Consider the following 21017-nt stretch of genomic DNA (forward strand, 5'->3'; position numbering starts at 1 on the left):
TATATTTCCGTAAATTGTGACCGGTGGGAGGCCTATATTTGTACATGGAGGACATTCTTTTGAAAACAATATTAAACCAGGGGTGGGGAAAGTATGACCACATACGGTGTGGTCCAATCTTTAGTCTGGGCTGAGTCCTGTATTTGTTGCATTCATTTTTATTCATTTATCTCAATAAATAATGGGTTGATTTAATCTGAATGATAATATAAAATATTAGCGAAATAAAATGTACTATACATCAGATTAAAACATAAATACAATAAAAAATGTTTCAGTAAATATAATAAAAATTTAGTTACAGTTAAATTAATTCTAAATAATACAATAAAAATAGACTTATTATTACATTATTAAAATAAAGTATTTCACATACACATTTTTTACTATTTTTATTTTTAACTAATCTATGATCGACCCGGCCTATCTGTCTATTTAAAAAAAATCTAACGTTTACCCGCCGCTCTATTAAACAATATTACCAGTATAATACAATCTATCTTTAGTAAAAGGGCTAATAAGTAGTGTAGCTCCCTGGAACGGAATCATGGATGCACACAACATTGCCGAGCGATCACATGTCAAAGGCTTATGGAACGCTTGTTGTCCACATTAACATAAGATCGTCTTTAATATTGCACATGTAACTCGTTTACAATTTTTGGTAAGTCTCCAATCGGAGAGACCGTTGACTTGCCTTAGTAGCTGCTGCTGTTTTGGTTTGCAGTAGTGTTCAAATGGACTCAGCAGCTTAATCTTTAATGCTGGTGTTTGAAAAATGGTCTATGATATGAGATAACTATAGTTGATGATGGTAAAATGGAGGAGTCTTTTTGAATGACCTGTTTAATTTCTTGGGATATGGTGTCTATTAGGAGGGATAGACACTATTTGAGTTAATAAAATCAATATCTGCAGTCCAATGTCCAATTTTCTTGTTCTTTTTCCAGACCCAACGTGGCTGTCCACCAACTTGGGCATTCTCACATGTATCGAATGTTCCGGCATCCACAGGGAGCTGGGAGTCCACTACTCCAGGATCCAGTCGCTTACTCTGGATGTACTCAGCACCTCCGAGCTCTTGGTAGGATACTGTTGGTATCGCTCATCTCCCTGTGTTTCTCCTGTGTCTTTCACATACAGTACATACTGTAATTCCGGAATATCATTGCAGGAGTAAAGGTCGTCATACATTGAATAGCTTGCATTCTGTTGGGGTTTTACAATTTGTTTGATTTAGAATCACTGCCTGTGGCTGTGTTCCAGATTATATGACTCCTTGTGGTTGAAAGCAGGGTATTGTTTAGGGTGTCTATTGCCTTCGTCATTTAAGTGTTGAATCAATGCTATACTGCTCAATGTGGTGCCTAACCGCTCTGCATGTGCGTTCCACAGCTGGCCAAGAATGTGGGGAATGCAGGCTTCAATGAAATTATGGAGGCAGGTTTAAGTGCTGAAAATGCAGTCAAACCCAACCCCGCCAGTGACATGTAAGTGCTCTCCTCCCCACTCGTCGCCGCCAGCATTACACGCACAACTGTCACCGCTGATGTGCGGACACTCGGCACCTTCCATCAGGCAGGCGAGGAAAGACTTCATCATCGCCAAGTACACAGAGAAGCGCTTCGCCAGGAAGAAATGTCCCGACTCTGCTTCGCAGCTCCACACGCTGTGTGATGCCGTCAAGGCCCGAGACATCGTCTCCCTCATTCAGGTCTACGCTGAGGGAGTAGACCTGATGGAACCTATACCGCTAGCAAACGGACATGTCAGTACCCCCATTTACACTTACTGGCCACAACATTAAGTATAGGTCAAACTGTGTCAAAAATTATGCTTTCACAAAGATAATGGAGAAAAGCCCCATTTATTGCGGGGAATATGTTTCAAACCCACCGACAATAGGTCAAAATCCACAATATAGAGAGGCCATACTAAAATACTTTTTTATTTAGTTTTATCACTCCCACACACTTTGTGCGATTAAACTTATTCACACCCTTAATCTTATAAAAACACACGTTTTAATGTATCCCTTAGCGCTTGTTCTCATTCGCTCGCTTGCACAGTTCTCTAAATAGGAGGTAAAGCGTGTTTTCTTTAACCTGTCACTCCCAGTTTAAGTTCACTGTAAAACTGAAAAACAGAATTTAAGCCTTGTATATTTAAATTCCAAATTGTTCAACAACACCTGGTAATTTTTTCTAACGATTGTCCATTGTCCATTGAATTTTGTCTAACATATAAGGCAAAATGTTGTCGTTACGGTAATTATAAACCTTCAGACAACTGCTCAAAACATTGAAGCATATTGGAAAAAATGCAAGCATAAAATGTATAGAAAATACTCTATGTATTGTATTTGTGTTAGCTACAGTATGGTTTGGTATGGTGGCGTGTGACGTTCCGTGAGTCCGCATGTGAGTGCTGGGCGTGAGCTGTGGCAGGAGCTCCTGCGTGAGTGTATTCTTTGTGTTTATGTTTCACTGTTCTTCTGGCATTCAATAAATGGCTGAAAAGTGCATTGGAGTGTTACACTCCTTTCACACTTGTGAGGGCATTTTAGTAAGTAAGTATACTGTAAAAACCCATAAAAAAACAAGCGCTATGAACCGCAGATTTCTGCCATGTACAAGTAGCGGATGTCCCCTCCCCCATCCCCCCAAAAAAATTGCAATGAAGCTGGGGCGCCGTAGGTGCACCACCATACAGCAAGGGAACACTGTACCTTTAGCCTACGGAACGTTGTTGCCTTCCTTCATCCTTTATGAGTGACTTTGAAACTTCACCAAAAAGATTTGACTGCTAATTTTTGTGACACTTTTTTGTTGCTTTGTCCACTCTGAAAGGTCTAATGGCTTTAATCCAAATCTATTTTGTCTCTTAGGAGCAAGGAGAGACCGCTCTTCATCTGGCTGTCAGGATGGTGGACAGAACGTCTCTTCACATCGTCGACTTCCTCACGCAGAACAGGTGAACAAAAAAACACACCAGTTAGAAAATCAGTTAGACTGCTCATTTGGCGAGCCTATTAAACGGCAATATGTTATGACAGTCCATTTATCTATGTGACATTTCAAAAGGCGTCGCCTATCCAATGTTGACATGAGCTGGAGGACAGATGTCTCTTTGCAATGGAATTCCCATGTCATTTAAATTAAAAGATCTTCTCAGTATGACGTTCATTATGCGTGCAAAAGGTAGTACTTCCGGAAAATAGCTGTTTTTATTCATCTTTTTCTTTGTTTGTTTGCAGTTTAAATTTGGATAAGCAGACAGCCAAAGGCAGCACAGCGCTGCACTACTGCTGTCTGACCGACAACAGTGAGTGTCTGAAGCTATTGCTGAGGGGGAAAGCATCCATAGACATTGGTGAGCAGAAGTCCTTCTTTTCTCTGTTTTTATTGACACTTATTTATTGACAAGGTATCATTTAACAATGATGCTGGTTGGAGAAGTACAGTAATGTAGAACTGCACAGCATCATACTGAGAGCGGTTTCTTGTAGTTACCTTGTAAGGGTTAAAATATAAAATAAAAAAATAAATCAAATTTAAAAAAACTCTCAATATGATGCAGTGCAGTTTCTGATACAGCTTGTGTTGGATCTTATGTAATTGTACCCAATGAAGTGTCTGGTGAGCCTATTTTACTAACATTGGTTATGTGGTATATTTGCATGTGTGCATTGTTCTTATCTGCATCTATCATTCAGTGTTCTTGAGTTGAACAAATAATGGACTTATGAAGTTGAAATGTTCAACCTAGCCTTATGCACCAGACAGCTTATGTGAGAAGGATGAACAGTGTATACATCCATCCATCCATCCATTGTCTGTACCGCTTTATCCTCACAAGGGTCGCGGGCGTGCTGGAGCTTATCCCAGCTATCTTCGGGCGAGAGGCAGGGTACACCCCGAACTGGTCGCCAGCCAATCGCAAGGCACCTATAAACAAACAACCATTGGCGCGCACATTCACACCTATGGGAAATCAACCTACCATGCATGTTTTTGGGATGTGGGAGGAACCCGGAATGCCCAGAGAGAACCCATGCAGGCACGGGGAGAACATGCAAACTCCACACAGGCGGGGCCGAGATTTGAACCCTGGTCCTCAGAACTGTGAGGCAGATGTGCTAACTACTCGCCGTGTAGACATCCTTGTTATTGAAATTATTTTTTTTTTTTAGTTTTTCACTTTTTTTATTTATGAACTTTTAACAATTTAACTAAATTGATTTATTTTGTATGAAATTAAAACATGTTGTAATACATTACATAATGAAAAACAATGTTGTTAATTTTGTATACATAATTATGTTTATAATAATAATACAATTGTCCTATGAATGCCCTATGCAATACCATTCATTTCAGAAGCCCTTATATTAAAACAAGCATGAATCCACAACACAATTTATTGAAGCAGAAATACGGTAATCTCCTTAAATGAGAAGCCTGTATATGGACATCACGGTTATACACGCTGATTTTCTCTCACACAAACGCACATCTGTGACCTTTAGTTCCCCAGAGGCTCGGCTCCATGGCGACTCTTTCTCACAGCACTAATCTTCCTCTGCTGTGGCCTGTCATCAACAAAACACACTGATAATGTCGACAGAGAGGGAGAGAACTCAGTGTGGGAAACATGTCTTGTGTCCATGAGAGGAAGAAAGCGCGTCGAGTGTTTGCTCCATTATTGACTCTGCGTTTCTCTGGTCTCCACTTTCAGCTAACGAGGCTGGGGAGACACCGCTGGACATCGCTCGCAGGCTCAAACACTTCCAGTGCGAGGAGCTGGTTAGCTCACAGCTTTTGACTGCAGTCATTCACAGGTGACTTCTGGAAAACATCTAAGCTCTTTTTTGCGTCTGTGCGTTTAGTTGAACCAAGCGTTGGCAGGGAAATTCAACGCACACGTCCATGTGGAGTATGAATGGTGCCTGCAGCATGAAGACTTGGATGAGAGTGATGAGGATCTCGATGAGAAGGTGACAGTATTTCTAGTTTACAAAAGGTTGATTTGGTCTGCTGGAGGACTTTCACCTTTCAGTATGACACAAAGCATACATGCCTACAGCATGGCACACTGAGTTAAGACCTCCATCTTCCTCCGTGCGCTTACAGCCCAGCCCCCACCGCAGAGAAGAGCGTCCAGTCAGCTGTTACACACCGAGCACCAACTCCCACATGCATGGCCGCGACAAGCAGCGTTCCTATCTGCCAAATTTGGTCAACAACGAGACCTACGGCACCATCGTCAACAACAACCCACCTCAGCCCGGTCTGCCCGCCACCACCTCTGCGCCACCCTTACCCCCTAGAAACCTGGGTACAACGTTCACCGCTATATCGGGTTTTCTAAAATCTTTTTTAATGTTTTTACGACACACTTAGTTAGTGTAATGCCCCCACGTGGGAAAGGAAAGCCACAGTCGCCAGTGCACTTTCCCCTGCGATAAAGGGGTCCACTGTAATGCTTTTGGCCTGTGTGGATGTTACATCATGTCTGCATTGGGACACTATATAATTTCTGTAGCTAGCCAATTTAATTTCTTAAAGGAAAGTCTCTGTTATTGTGTATGTGCCGTTAAAAAGCGTGCGCATAGCTCCACTGGCCAACCGCACTGTGACACGGCCCTCACAGGCCCTCTTTAATTACGTTAGTGGTTGTCTGGAGCTCCGCCAAGCAGCAGAGCACCTCATCTTCCAGCCACGCCATTCCTCACCTTCCCTCTCCCCCTATGAATGTCCGTCTCAATTTCACTTGCGCATAATCACATTTTCTCTTGCTTCATTTGACAAGCTTTCTCTTCTTCCTCACTCACAGTCCAGTTAGCAGGCCTCGGCGGGACGAGTCAGCCCTCGTCGTCCAGCAGCTGGAAGCCCGCTTCCTTAGACCTGGTTGGTCGGCAACGATCGTCTTCAGACCCCCCCAACATGCACCCCCCGGCACCCCCTGTTCGACTCACCTCTACAGCAGGTAAGCATGACACAAGTTAGATCACGTGTGACACAAATCTATTTGTAATTGTAATGTAATTTATACATCTGATTTACTACCAATAAATCATTTAATTGAATTGGGATCTTATTTTGGGCAAAACCTACTAAAATATATACATAATAAAAAAAAGAAAACATGTTAATCATAGCCGAAATCATTATTTTATGTTTAATATTTTTCATGTGTATAAAATGGCTTTATTCAGTTCAAAAGCACTTTTTTGGAAAAGGTTATACTGCGGTGTATAGCGTTCCATGCTACATACAGTTGATGTTGAGATGAAACTCTGAACTCCATAACTCTCAAAATAATTCTCAATAATATTTTAATATTTAAAATATAATCATAGTATAACTTACCAGAGCTTTCTTGCAAGGTTTGGGTGTGCAAAGATACAGTATGTGAAACAAAAGATGTGTCACTATGTGCCACAGGTTTGGGTCCTTCTCCTGCAGGAAAGGTTGACGCACTGAGTTTACACTCCAAGTCAGGTCAGGGACCTGCTGGATCCAGAAGCAGTCAACAAAAGTCACCGGCAGGGTGAGGACATATGAACAATCTTATTGTGTCTTATTGTATATTCACTGGTCACAACATTAAGTACACTTTTATCTAAAATATTACAAACATTGCTCAATATGGTGTTGTGCAGTTTTCCGCCAATACATACTACATACATCATATATCATTGTTAAATTCATACATCTCTCACAGTGTCAGAAACTTAAGCTAGCTGAATGAATGACTTGATGGTAAATCTAATTTCTTTATTTGCAACCTCCTCTGTCTTTGCTCCTTCCTCCTCGTACCAGAGATTACATTGAGGAGTTGAGAAGCTCAACCAAGGAGTGAGGAGTGGCAAATGTTACACTGTTACTCTTCACAACTCTGCATATTTATGAATTCATTGGTATGCGCCATAATAAACAAATAATTTTCGTGATTCAAGCAAACATTTGTGGAGGAGAGGAAAAGAAGCTTAGATGCAGAGCCAATCGATGAATGGGCTTCCCGTTTGTGGTTTGATAGTTACAGTACTTACAGTAGTTGCTTGGTTACAGTACAATAGTTATGGAAGTTGACAAATTTATGTATAGAAAAAAAAAATGAAAAAGCTCTTTGATTTGTTGGTTGGTTACAGTAGTATGGGTAGTTAGGTTTATGTAAAAATTACACGCTTTCAATAAACAAGTTGGGTACGGTAGTCACAGTAGTTTGGGAAGTTAAGATAGTTAAGATTATGTAAAAATAACAGATTTCTTTTTTAGTTACAGCACTACTTTGGGTAGTTATTTTTTTGGTTGGTTAGTTAATTCCGATAGCAATATTGTGTTAGTTAGCAGGATTCCTATTGCTGTTATGTGACTGGTTAGTGAGTTACTTGGCAGGATTGGCAGCTCTTGTATTGCAGGTGTATGTATAATGAAGTGTTTGTCCATTGTCAAGTACAACAAGATGACCTATGGCCTTGTAGTCTGTCAACTTCCTGTTCTGCATTCCGTCAGTGAATCAACTGTTTTCCTTCTGTTTTCCAGCAATGATAAAAATTTCACCCGGACGCCACTAAATCGTACAGGGTCTATCGAGCGACCAAGTGAGTAAACTGATTTTTAAAAAAATTAATTTAAAAAAAAAAAAAAAAAAAGAGGCCTTTTGGCCATGTACAGGAAAGCTTGATAACTGTGCAGCCAGATTTGTCATTTGTTTCTCTATCTGTGGACTGCATAGTTTGTGCTGTGGAAGTTTGCAATCCTTGTTGTCTTTGTGATATCATTTCCTCTTCCTGGTACAGCTAAGGAAGTGCCAGGGTGCCCCCAGAACTCCATAGGTCACGCTCTGGCTCCAGCCCACCACTCCAGGAAGGCTTACACTGTGAGTTCATTCTTTTTTAGCACCCTCGGATTGTCTTGTTTACTATTTCTTACGATGTTCTACTCTATCTTCTACTTCTCAGAAGCACAGGCCGAAGCGAGTGAGGGCCATCTACAACTGTATGGCAGACCACCCGGATGAACTGACCTTTTCGGAGGGCGAGGTCATTGTGGTGGATGGGGAAGAGGACCAGGAGTGGTGGGTCAGTATCCCTGTGTGTGTGTGTGTGTGTGTGTGTGTGTGTGTGTGTGTGTGTGTGTGTGTGTGTGTGTGCGTGTGTGTGTGTGTATGTGGTAGTGGGGGGTTCTTTGAATACTGGCAACACACAAAAATGCATATCCCAATTGTGCCACTTGAGAGCAAAAAAAAAATCTGAATTGAACCATGCGATGGAAATGCACAGGGTTGCGTCAGGAATGGCAACCGGCTTAAAACTTTGCCAAACAAATATGAGCGTTCATTCAAAGAATTCCATACCGGATCGGTCGTGGCCCGGGTTGACAACGTCTTCCACGGGCGCCGTCAACCTGCAGGGCGCTGGTGGAAAGCGGGTTCTTCGGGAGAAAGAGACGTAAGCACACAACCTAGAACTGAATGCGGGGACTTTGAATGTAGGGACTATGACAGGAAAATCTCAGGAGTTGGTTGACAGGATGATTAGGAGAAAGGTTGATATATTTCGTGTCCAGGAGACCAGGTGGAAAGGCAGTAAGGCTAGAAGTTTAGGGGCAGGGTTTAATTATTTTACCAGGGTGTAAATTGGAAGAGAAATGGAGTCGGGGTTATTTTAAAAGAAGAGTTTGCTAAGAATGGCTTCGAGGTGAAAAGAGTATCAGATCGAGTGATGAGGCTGAAACTTGAAATTGAGGGTGTTATGTATAATGTGATTAGTGGCTATGCCCCACAGGTAGAATGTGACCTAGAGGTGAAAGAGAAATTCTGGAAGGAGCTAGACAAAGTAGTTCTGAGCATCCCAGACAGAGAGAGAGAATCGTGATTGGTGCAGATTTTAATGGACGTGTTGGTGAAGGACATATGGGTGATGAATACGTGATGGGTAAGTACGGCATCCAGGAAAGGAACTTGGCGGGATAGATGATGGTAGACTTTGCAAAAAGCATACAAATGGCTGTAGTGAACACTTTTTTCCAGAAGAGGCAGGAACATAGGGTGACCTACAAGAGCGGAGGTAGAAGCACGCAGGTGGATTACATCTTGTGCAGACGATGTAATCTCAAGGAGGTTACCGACTGTAAGGTAGTGGTAGGGGAGAGTGTGGCTAGACAGCATAGGATGGTGGTGTGTAAGAGGATTCTGGTGGTTGGGAGGAAGATTAGGAAGGAAAGGCAGAGCAGAGAACCATGTGGTTTAAGCTGAGACAGGACGAGTGTTGTGCACCTTTTCGGGAAGCGGTGAGACAGGCTCTCTGTGGATAGGAGGAGCTTCCGGACGACTGGACCACTGCAGCCAAGGTGATCAGAGAGGCAGGCAGGAGAGTACTTGGTGTATCTTTTGGCAGGAAAGGAGAGAAGGAGACTTGGTGGTAGAACCTCACAGGACAGGAAATCCTACAAGGAAAAAGGTTAGCTAAGCAGAAGTCGGACACTGAGAGGACCGAGGAGAGGTGAAAGGAATACATTGAGATGTGACATAACTTTTTTTATTATTATTATTATTTTTTTTTTTAGCGGAGAGGGAGCTGGGCCACCTCCCACCCCACACAGTCAATGATTAGCTTTTGAGCAGGAAGGTACGTCGCCACCACCCCACCCTGTCGACGACGAATGGTTGCCGGTCCGCGAATATTATGTACTTGGCTCAACCAGTCCTTGGTGGAAAAAAAGGTCAGGGACCACAGATTTAAAACATACAGTATTTCTCCACGCTTGAATTAATCAGAGACTGTTTATATGGTTTGGTGAGTACTGCTGTTTTGGTTAGCAACAGAGTTTCACAAAAAGGATATGTCTATTTGATTAAGGCCTTTATTTTTTTCAAGTGGATAACGTAACAAGTGACTAATTTCTATTCTGCATCTATAAGATTCGAGGCCGCTAATTGTGGAAATACGGTAATCGACGCGTAAACATACCCTCAAGACGATCCCTGGTCTCATTTCCACGGTAACCATGGTAGCGCTAGCAAAAAGCCATGAGCTCATCCTGGACCATGTCTCTCACTCACACAAACACTCACGCACACTCAAAATCCCCTTCCTCAGCCCCCTTTACCCCCCTTACCGCTTCCTCTGTGAAGTGCCTTGTGTGAAAGTGAACCAGCTGCGGCCTCTCTGTATTTAGCTGTCCTCGCTGTCCCGGCTTCTCCCAAGGTCTCCCAACTTCCTCTCCGAGCATTTAGCTTAGTTAGTGCTGCTATGTTTTCCTCACCAGTGCACAAATATGTTCTAGATTTTGTCGTTTTCAGGTGTAGAAATGACTAAACGGAGCTTTTCATTGTTGTCTTCGCCGTCAAGGTAATGAGCAGAAAATGTTGTCCACATCCTAGTCAAATAGAATTCTTGTGATTTGTGAAGTAATGAATCTCCCTTGTCGTCCGTTATTATGAATCACATACTTTGACAATAGATGTCAGACATTTTCACCTTAAACCCTTCTAGCAAGTCCTCTTGTGTAGTGCTTAGCATTGTGTGCGTGCTTTAGAAGCTGTATCCTTCTGTGTTTGACATTCATGAAAGTTACTGAAAGGAAGCCATGGGCCAAGGTAAAATAAAGTTAAATTGTGGTGCAGATCTGGATAAAGGCGCAAACAGTTTTGATACAGTGCAAGAAAACGGTATCAACATTCACATACAGTGAAACCTCAAAAGTGGGACACCATCCATTTCATTAACTCATTCACTGCCAGCCTTCCCAGTAAACATGGATATTTGACTTCTAAAGCCGTCAATGGCAGTGAATGTGTTAAGTTGCTTGTCCAATTTGAGCTATTTTTCCCACAGGTAATACAATGGTGCCTTGACTTCCAGCCATCCATTTTCTGAGCCGCTTCTCCTTACTAGGCTCGCAGGCGTGCTGGAGCCTATCCCAGCTATCATCGGGCAGGAGGCGGGCTACACCCTGAACTGGTTGGCAGCCAATGGCAGGGCACATAGAAACAAACAACCATTCACACTCACATTGACATCTACGGGCAATTTAGAGTCTTCAATTAACCTAGCATGCATGTTTTTGGGATGTGGGAGGAAACCGGAGTGCCCGGAGAAAACCCACGCAGGCACGGACGGGGAGAACATGCAAACTCCACACAGGCGGGGTTGGGGATTGAATCCCGGTCCTCAGAACTGTGAGGCGGACGACTGGTTAGAGCATCCGCCTTGATTTATGAGTTTAATTTGTTCTGTAACCATGTTCTTAACTCAAAACACTCTCATCTCGAATCATCTTTACCCAGTGAAATGAAAGGAAATGCCATTCATCATTTCCAACGCCACATTTTGCTCCTTTTGGTGGCCTTGCCCACCAGGAGGCAGTATAATACAGACACAAGCAAAGAAGAGTTTCACAACTAAGTCGTTCAGTAAGATGCAGTAATATTAGTAATTTTTCTCAAAGGTTAAAGAATATATATGCCTGTGATATATTGGTATATTGTCTGTCCACATGTGTTGCTGCACTTGTGGTATTCAAATAGCCGTTGCTTAAACTGTTATAACACCGCCACATACAGGAGATGCTGTTGGTAGCAGGTCTAGGGTGTTTCCCATTATGTGTTAGCATTAAGCTAGCGTACATAAAGGCCGAGCTATGTGGTTGTTTTAAATACACGTGTAAATTCTGTTTGTTTTATGTTTAGTTTCAACTGGGTGTGGCGATGAAGAGCTTGAAGCTTCTTTTTGTAGAATTGTTCATTGTCTGCCAAATTGCTGCATATTGTGAGTTGAGTTGAGTTCGCTGCCACCATGTAGAGTTCCTATTTCAAAATTTTGCTCGCAAATTAAAGCAACAAATCGGCTGAGCGAAAAACAAGTCGGGTGACTCGTAAGTCAAGGTACCACTGTAATCACAATAATCTGTTTCAGGGTCCAACTAAGGTTCCACTGTATATATCAATACGGTAGTACAATTCAGGCATATATAAGAGGTAGATATCTATGAAAATGTACAATTTAGCTCCTTGAGGTTTCTGCTCTTATGATTCTAGTTGAAACTGGGTCTGGACCTTAAGTAGTTGCCCCCAAATGGAGGAGTGTTTTGTGCTCATCTTCCCATGTCGCCTCCTTTCCAGCTGGGCCACATTGAAGGAGAACCGATGAGACGAGGAGCCTTCCCGGTCACCTTTGTCCACTTCATTGTGGACTGAAATGTCACCGCTGAGGTGGTCAACAACTGCAGGAATAGAAAAAAAAAGTGCGGGCCTGAGTCCCCTCCTGGTGACCGTGATGCCATTCAATGTTTTTGAACTGCTTGGTGTTTGTGACTATAGAACGCAATTGAAATAATTGTAGTGAACAGCGTCTCACAATAAATGCACTTTCCCTCGCCGCGCCATCACGCGTGATGAAGGTTGTGCACCACTTCCTCTTCCTCCTCCTTTTTATATGAGCAGTCAGCAGGCCTTCACCGTGCATGAGAAAATTAAAATAAATTTAATGTGGAGGTTCGCTTCAGTGTGCCCCTTTACGAACGTGCTTGGTGATGGCAGGAGGTTTCCTACTTGTCCCATTTTGGGAAAAACTAATCAATCATGCGTCATCCAAGCAGCAACACTCTTGTTCTTCTTTTATTCAATCGTGTCCAATGACAAGGCTTTCTATACTCTGTGTGTTTGCCTCATCTGTCATCTGCCTTAAGTGGCTAGGATGTATTGCTGTGTGTGTGTGTCATAAGCTGGCAATTTAAAAATAAAACCAAATAAAACTCATACTCAACATGTGCATCATAGCCAATGTTGTAAATATATAATTAAATCAAATGTCTTAAACAGGGATTCCCAAACTGTTTAATGGCAGTCTGGTATAATAATTACATAATTTACAGTGTAATCTTTTTTTTTTCACACTACCCAGAATACTGGCAAACCGACAGTCTGCTCATCTTCTATGGTGAAAAAGCATCCTTAAAAATGTCTCTTTGTGTTCAAATAATTTACATTTTCAAAATGTAAATTTTTTTGACATTGTAATATAGAACAACTTCTTAGTGTTTTGCCACTATCCCCCCCCCCCCATTTCCACATTAAAGATACCCATTCAACTCCTAATTTGGCCTGAGTATGAATACTTTTGAATTTACCTGTACGCATGTGTGCTCTTTCTGTTTGTGTGAAAACCTCTTGACATTCCGCCTTTCTTTTGTAGACATTTCCCTTGTGGGAAACATGCTCTGATAAGCTCCTGTCACTCCATTAGAATGTATTTGTGTTTTAGTTTTTTTTCCACTTGTCAAACAACCAGCTGTGCAGCATCTAACGTCCTCCTTTCTCCATTTGTACAGAAAGTGTGTTGTTTTCCATATTAACACAAGCATTCAATGAAATTACTTTCAAGATGAGTTGCAGAGCAACTGTGTACACAAAAGTCAATGTTCCAATGTAGTAGGCATTTAAAGCTGACACCAAGAGAGCCTTTTGAGTGACAACGAGAATTGCAGCTAATATTCATGGTGTTTATTATTTTTGTTGTTAACTCACTGGAAACAGGATGTAATCTATACACGTGTATATAGATGTGAGTGTGTTATTTAAATGTAGAGAGAGACTGTGGGGAACACTTACAGCTGGACTTTAATGTGAGTGTAAAAATAACAACAGTTATTATTATTGTCTTTGGATGTAAATGGGAAATGAAACTGGAATAAAATGATATAAAACGCGTCCTGTTGTTGCTTCTGGGAAGAGTAATTAAAGTGGCTCAATATCTGCAAATAGTCATTGATTGTAAGGCTTTTAACGCAAGGTGCCTGTTGTGTTCCATGAATGATGGGTTCACTTTGGTCTTTACTCCAGTGAGTGCAAGTCTATCAAGTGCCCTGCACTTTATTATGGCCTGACGGCTTCCATCTTCTGTTGCACTGTACAGGTGAGAGGCAATACAGTACTAAGAAGCTTGTGTGACAGAAACAAGATAACTCACTGCTTTATTAGCCTGGTGTTAATGTTTTTGAAAGGAACAAAAGTCATTCATCTCTGTTGTCAATTTTATCCAAATAAAGCTTCAGTTGAGAGCTCAGCTTCCAAGTTAGCTAGGCTAAAACCAGGCACACTAAAAGATAATTGGGCTGTTTTTGTCCCGATTTTGCCCCTTTCCAACAAAGGACGGCAAACAACCAGATTGTATTAGGATTTATAAGATTATCCTATAAAATTATCCTTTGGTCTGAGGTGTGTTAGGAGTGAATTTTTCCTGATAATAGGGTCTTGCTTTCGGTCACTTTGGCAACACACGGGGAAACATCGCCACAACATATCCAGTGCCCTATCAAAATAAAAGCATACTGGTACCAGTAACATAACGCCACACCCGAAACAGAAAGTCCAGTGGTCCTCAGAAATGGAGGAACAGCTCGTGGAGCTGTGGGAAGCCTGAGAAATGCTTGTGTAAAGTTTGCCCACGGTCTATGTTTTTTAAGTTCAGGATTTGTATGTAAAGTATTCCCAAGACCACAATGTGTGTCCTCTACAATATTGCGCTTTGTCTTACCGAGTCGCTATATTTCTTCTCTGTTTTTGTTGGATCACATTTGATCATGTGAGATTTTGGTGTAGGCGGATTAGATTCAAGATCAGTGGTGGAACAAAATCTTTGTGTGTGTAGTTGTTATTTGTGGCTCGAATGTGTGTCACAAAAATTTATCAAACGAAATATGTTCTCATGGGTTACAGTTAGCTTGCTAGTGGGTTATTTAGCAACTAGCTAGCTACCAAGATTAGATTACAGTAGTTTTAAGGGCAGGCAATTTGGTTATCCCTGTGATAGAAGCGCCAACGTATTCTATTGTAAAGTCTTCATTAGGTGTACACTAGAGGAGGAATTTTGGGCAAAATGTTAACATTCTTAACTGTCATAAAAGTGTAAAGAAAAGTGAACCACTGTAATAATAGAGTAAATCTCCTCGCTCTTTGAAGAGGAGGGTTTCTATTTTAAGACGTCTGGTCCAGTAGGGTCCCAAGTACACACAAAAATACTTACTGCAGCATTCCCATTGTACACCTACTGACTAAATATGGAACTTTGCAACAACAATACAGACCACTCGCATAGTATGACTTGTAAACAAATGTTGGGTTATGAGTGAATGGGAACTCCAAGTTTGGCTTTATACTGTATCTAGAGTAGAGCCTCAACAGTCATGCCTTAACGGTAAATTTAGAGAAAAACATAAAAGTTATTTATCCATCCTTAAAAATACCCCACACAATTGTTTCTATGCACATAGGTATTTTTTACATTAATATTGTGACAGTAAGACTCAGGCAATGAAGACATTGTAAGCTCACGATATGTATGTCATGTTTTAACATTTTACAGTATTGGTTGATGGGGAGTACTTTTGTTTCATTTCAGTGTTATAATACAGTGGTTACCTTCTCTTTACAATTGTATGACAGCTTAGAATTTTACTCTAAACATTGCCTGTACAATTGATTACGTTTTTTTTTGTGGTGACAGTTTGACCCTGGAACAGTGAACATTTATTACAGATAGGAAAAAAAACTTTTGACTCCAAACAAACAAGATGTTAAGCAGCTTTACAGAAAATGTACAAAATGTTTTGTACCATAGAGGTTCCATTTGCATGGATAGTGAGTGTGTCAAGTGACATGTATGGGCATAAGGAACAATCACTAGACATGTATCATTTATTATTCACTGATAACCTGATCCTAGCTGCACTGCTATATCACGCACGTCTGTTTATTTTATTTTATTTTATTTTACCAACAAGTTGGGCTCCACAAGCTACAAATTTGACATGCTCATTCTTTTGCAAGTGCTGCCCTCCATCGACAGCAATAATTAGTTATAAAAGACAGCAAACAACAACAACAAAAAATTATCTCCTTCCTTTTATATTTACAGAAACGAATACAGTACAAAAAAATGTACACGTTCTGAAAATGCTTTATTCCAAATTAAATATATTTTGAGCGTGTTCAAAATGTGTTTTCAAACCCTTTGTTAAAGTAATGACTCTTACCAATAGGTGGTGCAGTCAGACAAGTCATGTAGTGCCAATTTTTACGTGTTTCCTATTATAAATGTACAAATCCCACCAGATAAATGGAAACGATACAATATAAGAGTAATACTAATAACAATAATAATAGAATTAACTACATGCAGCTAAACATTACATTTCATTAAGACGTTCCTAAAAAATGACTCCAATAATGGACGTGTATATACATTTACGTGTTGATGTATAATATATGCTATTTATATGCACAAGTTTTAATATAAGCATTCACTTATACTGTTTATTTTAATTTAGTGAATTAGTGAAAGGAGCAATGCAGCTCGATCCCCTTTTTTTCTTTTTTTTTACGTCACACTTCTCGAAGAGAGCGAGGAAATGTGGGCGGGTTCTGTAAAATTTTAGACCGACTCCAAATTTTCCCCGAAGCTTGTCAATCAAGTATACGTCCCTCTGTTCTTTACCGTGATTGGCTGTCGAGATATCACTTTCTCCAAACCACTGGAAGCTTTCCCGCCTACTTACCGAAGATCCACTCATGACAAAAGATTTCATCCTCCATTTTTTTCCTGGTCGTATTTATTATCTAAGAGGCTGCTATTACGCGATAAATGCTGTTTTAACACGTTTAGAATTCAGCTAGTGTTCCCACGTCTCTAAAATGAGTGTTTTGTTTATTATATGGTAAAACACAAGGTTTCCACATATGTTCTAGACTGGTAAGCATGATACATGCTCTATAAAGTCGTTTAAACTCACACCAAGGCTGATTGTATCGTGTTTTGGTGAGTTACACAGCCCCCCCAAAAAAGACAAATTAAATGTTAACAGGTAAAACGACTAAATAAATGCACTTGAAAGACACTCCTGGCGTCGTCGTGTGGCTGAGACGAAAGAAACGATGACGGCGGTCGTTTACTCTTACTTTGCTTCTTTCCTCTTTGTCTGGATGTGAGCCCTGGATGACAACCGCCCAGTCAGCAGCCAGACGCAGCGGCAGCAGCAGCACCGGCGGCGGTGGCGGCGGCGGCTTATTTATCATCGGGGCAGCCGAGGGAAGCGAAACGAACCCGAGGGGGGAGGACGCAAGGAAGGAGAGGAAGGATTTATACGTCCAACATCCAAGCATGGCTACCCAAAGCACGGCATCGTGCACTGGATCCGCTCTGCTGCAGCCCATCAGCGACATTATCAACCTCCCTCTCGACCAGGTACGACTCGGAATGGTTCGGGTTTTAGGTGGAAAAAAATGCAGCCCAGACTCCACATTACGCCGCGGCTCGTTAGCTATGTGTGCACACAAGGCTAGCAGAATGATGCGCATCGCTAACCACTGCCAAATGTTTGCAAAGGCCAGATTAAAACGTGGGATTTATGCGAGCAGCACTGCTCAACATTTTGAGCTTTAACACCTCATCGTTGATGTTAGCTTGCGTGAAACTACAGTAATGCCTTTTCTGTCTCCCATAACAGCCTGTGTGTGGATCGATCACGTTTTTCTGGCGCTTTCACGCTAAAATTTGGATTAACTAGTTCTATCTCTTTTATATATTCACTCGAGGCCACTGGTTAATGTGCCCAGTTGTCATTGCCTGTAAACCTGACACGTGACCAAATGTGTTCTGAAAAGAAATGGAAATGAAAGCAGTGTGAACCCACAAGGTCACTTTAAGACAAATACTAATATATCATCTCCAGAAATAGCGCACACTTTTCACTCCAGCGTTGCTTTGTGCATCATCGTGATGGCTATGTGAGCAAATGCAGTCCATGTTGAATTATGACACAGGGGTAGCATGGAGTAGTTGGGATTGCATTGTAAGCATCTAAGTGTTTGCGATGTAAATATGGATCTTCAGATTCACGTGATGCACACTTGCATATAAAATGTGTTAGCATAAATAGAAGCGTGGTTTTTAAAAGTGACTGTTGCAATTTGCCAACACCACCTCAAACTTTTGAATCCTGTTTGAAGTAACATCATTTCAAGTGCTTGTTGTCATTGGTGTGTACTGTAGAGAAACTATATAAGAAATTCCACTTTTGGGATGTTTTGAAAAGAGAGACTGGTTTTGCCAAACTTTTCTGCTCAAGACTCAATTTAGTCCCTCCCTGGAACTGAAATAATATTGCCGTATACTGAACACAACTTCATGATAAAGAACACAGAACACTGAATTTATACCTTGACATAATTTAAAAAGCCAAGAAGAGGTGTGCCTGCTGGATGGTCAGTAAAATACATGGCTTTATTTATTTTATTTTTTAAAAATGAGGTTCATTTGAGTGCCGGTGTCTCCAGTTTTGAAAAACCCAGCTCAGGTCTCTGTGGTGACCAAAAACAACCTTTTGTTATCGCTGTCAGTCAGAGCATAATTTTTTTTAAAGTAGTAAGTTCTTATGGCTTGCTTTCCTTGTGAGTTGCTAAGATACTCTGCCTGTCCTTTGTTCCTAACCATGGTGTTGGGCTAATATTGCCTTTGCCAATGTCATTTATTGAATGCCACTTGTTCTGTGCTAAATAAGTAATTAGGAGGTGTTATGGTTTTTTTTCTTGGAAGAAAATGGATTGAGTTAAGCAACCAGGATCATAGTCAAGCCATCACTCTTCTTTCCCCTCTATAGACCTGCCAAAAGATCTGCTTTAACTATTTGCTGCACTCACAAGCCAACATACACAAGTTATTACTCATGGTGCCATTGCGCAAAATCCAATGTATATTACATGAATTAAGATGACATCTTTGACATTCAAATAAAATGCCACTGTAGCTGTCCAACCATGATAACAATATGTGGAGTGTTGACTTTTGTGCGTTTATGACAGATGATTGGATATTTTGCTGAGAAACTTCATACAGAGATAAAGGTGTAATACTTCACTCGCCTGGCAGCGTGTGTTCAATAGTGGTGATGTAAACAACTACTGTGCATGCTTGGAACTGACAACATTTAACACTAACATTACAATTCCCTACCTTGTTGCCATGCCTGTTTTTGTTCTTGGCACTATTTCAAAGTGGAGAACTGAGTGCCCCAAACCGAGTAAAGAAGAACGGAGTCGGTACGTTGTGGTCCGTGGACACTGGCATTGTTGTGTGACGTCAGACATCTTGTTGAAGCGCTTACTTTACGACTTGGATATCAAGAGGCAGCCCAGTGCAATTTTCTTAGTCAAAGGATTAACATTTCAATTTCCCCAGCAGCCTCAAATTCAGTACAAAAGAGAGTACAGTCATTGAGATGATGTAAACCGCTGTTGGTTCGTCACTGGACAAGCAGATTCGTCATCTCCACATGGTTGTAACATTTGAGAATACACGGGAAGGACAAAAGTCACATGCTAGCTCACTTTGTTCCTGTGCCTTAGCTCTGGACACCGTGGTATTATACTTGACAGTCTCCACTTTGCTACACTGGTTTGTTTTCTTGCTGCTTTCAGTTTCATCTCGAATAGAATTTGTCTCCTTTCCAAGAAATAAATACAGGAGACTTTCTCTATTGTTGTTGTTTGTTAGTATGCCTCCTTTTGACAGATGCATTCAATGCACCATGTTTTATGTTAAATGTTATTTGGGAACCTATAATGAATTAATGGCATTATCAGTAATTTCAATGGGTAATGATAATTTAAATGGTCAAGTGAGTTAAGTGGTGACGGAACGAAAAAAAAACTTGTATCTCAAGGCACCACTGTACTGTGTTCCCCCGCTCCATCGTGGTTCACCTTCAGTTAAATCATAGATTTTTGGGTGAAACGCATCTCCTCATCACAGAAATCCCTGCTACATCGCAGAAATCTGTAATACCCCTGGCATGTGGGAAAGCAGAGCCACAGCCGCCAATCCACTTTTCAGCCGTTTATTGAATGGCAAGACAAGAGTAAAACACAAACACAATGAGCACACTCACACAGCAACCGGTGCCGGCCACAGCTTATGCCCAGATCCTCACACGCAGGCATGCCATAGTTTAAGTGACCCGGCCAGTATCTCTCCTGCTTGCTGATGACACACCACCCAACCAGGCCCCGCCTCTTAAAGGAACATATCGAACACACAGATACTATAATAAGAACAGTATTTTCCATGTACATTATCCATGCATTTTTCTGGTGTTCAAATGTGTTTACAATGCATTCAAAGCATGTGGAAAAGGTAACACTTTAAAAACTGTTTTATGTGGTCTTTGTATTGTGGATTTCCCCTGCAATGAATTGGGGTTTGCTGTATTAAGTCGTGTAAGTCATGGTATTCAAACCAAAAAAAAAAGTGGGCTTTGCAGTGGGTATTGCGATTGTTATGTGGCATGCAGCGACTGTATCTTGAAATCGTTACAATGTGACGAGGACTAGGAGGCAGACCATTGCAACTTTCCTAGTCAGAATTCTGTAATTTCCATTTTCTCAACAGCCTCGAATGCAGCATGAGGGAGTACTGTCTTGGGTGTAAGACCCACCACAATGCTGGTGTGGCTTGTTAGCCTCCTGCTGGTCACATGCGTGAGTGACTGTGCCAGCAGTGCTGCCAGTTGTATCTGTCCAGCCTGCTATTATGTTACGTGTGGTCCACAGTTTGTTGTGATTGTATCTCTGTGTTGTGCAGATCCCATGGGAGACACAGGCTTCTGAGCTGTAATGGGAGTGTGAATTGTGTGCCTCTTCCTCGCTGTGGCTCCACTGCCACCTCTCCCTTTTTCTAGGAGTATGATGCCATTCGTTTTACTTTTAATAAAGCTTCAATTGCAGGCTCATGAATGATATGCTCAACATGACAAGTCCTCATTTCGAGCTGGCTCGTAATGATTCCAGAAAAATCCTTGACATTTTACCGCTTACGCATTCGCTTCTTCCTCCACGGCTTACTGCCTCTTATGTCTACTGAACCACACTCTACTTCCACATGAGTATTTCGAAGCGAGCAAGTAGTTCTTTTTAGACTAAACTCTAGTTTTGTGCCTTTTTAACTGGAAATCCCAAAG

General features: G+C 41.4%; 2 protein-coding genes across 4 annotated transcripts in view; both read left to right on the plus strand.

The window, feature by feature from the left end:
* asap2a (ArfGAP with SH3 domain, ankyrin repeat and PH domain 2a) overlaps positions 1-13716 on the plus strand; it is a 61904-nt gene extending 48188 nt beyond the window's left edge. The window contains exons 15-28 of one of the 2 annotated variants that reach the window (XM_061695635.1): positions 951-1084; positions 1396-1490; positions 1579-1768; positions 2888-2973; positions 3257-3372; positions 4738-4805; positions 4889-4996; positions 5133-5337; positions 5836-5988; positions 6447-6552; positions 7548-7606; positions 7805-7884; positions 7967-8086; positions 12130-13716. In XM_061695635.1, the coding sequence (XP_061551619.1) occupies positions 951-1084; positions 1396-1490; positions 1579-1768; positions 2888-2973; positions 3257-3372; positions 4738-4805; positions 4889-4996; positions 5133-5337; positions 5836-5988; positions 6447-6552; positions 7548-7606; positions 7805-7884; positions 7967-8086; positions 12130-12204 (1595 nt within the window). In that variant the 3' untranslated portion in view covers positions 12205-13716. The remainder of the gene's footprint in view (positions 1-950; positions 1085-1395; positions 1491-1578; positions 1769-2887; positions 2974-3256; positions 3373-4737; positions 4806-4888; positions 4997-5132; positions 5338-5835; positions 5989-6446; positions 6553-7547; positions 7607-7804; positions 7885-7966; positions 8087-12129) is intronic. The other variant, XM_061695636.1, reaches the window with a different exon arrangement.
* Positions 13717-17026: 3310 nt separating this feature from the next.
* mboat2a (membrane bound O-acyltransferase domain containing 2a) overlaps positions 17027-21017 on the plus strand; it is a 50084-nt gene continuing 46093 nt past the window's right edge. Inside the window, exon 1 of one of the 2 annotated variants that reach the window (XM_061696353.1) lies at positions 17027-17248. In XM_061696353.1, coding sequence (XP_061552337.1) covers positions 17165-17248 — 84 coding nt within the window. In that variant the 5' untranslated portion in view covers positions 17027-17164. The remainder of the gene's footprint in view (positions 17249-21017) is intronic. The other variant, XM_061696354.1, reaches the window with a different exon arrangement.

Source organism: Phycodurus eques, chromosome 14 (genome assembly GCF_024500275.1).
Source record: "Phycodurus eques isolate BA_2022a chromosome 14, UOR_Pequ_1.1, whole genome shotgun sequence".
Lineage (NCBI taxonomy): Eukaryota > Metazoa > Chordata > Actinopteri > Syngnathiformes > Syngnathidae > Phycodurus > Phycodurus eques.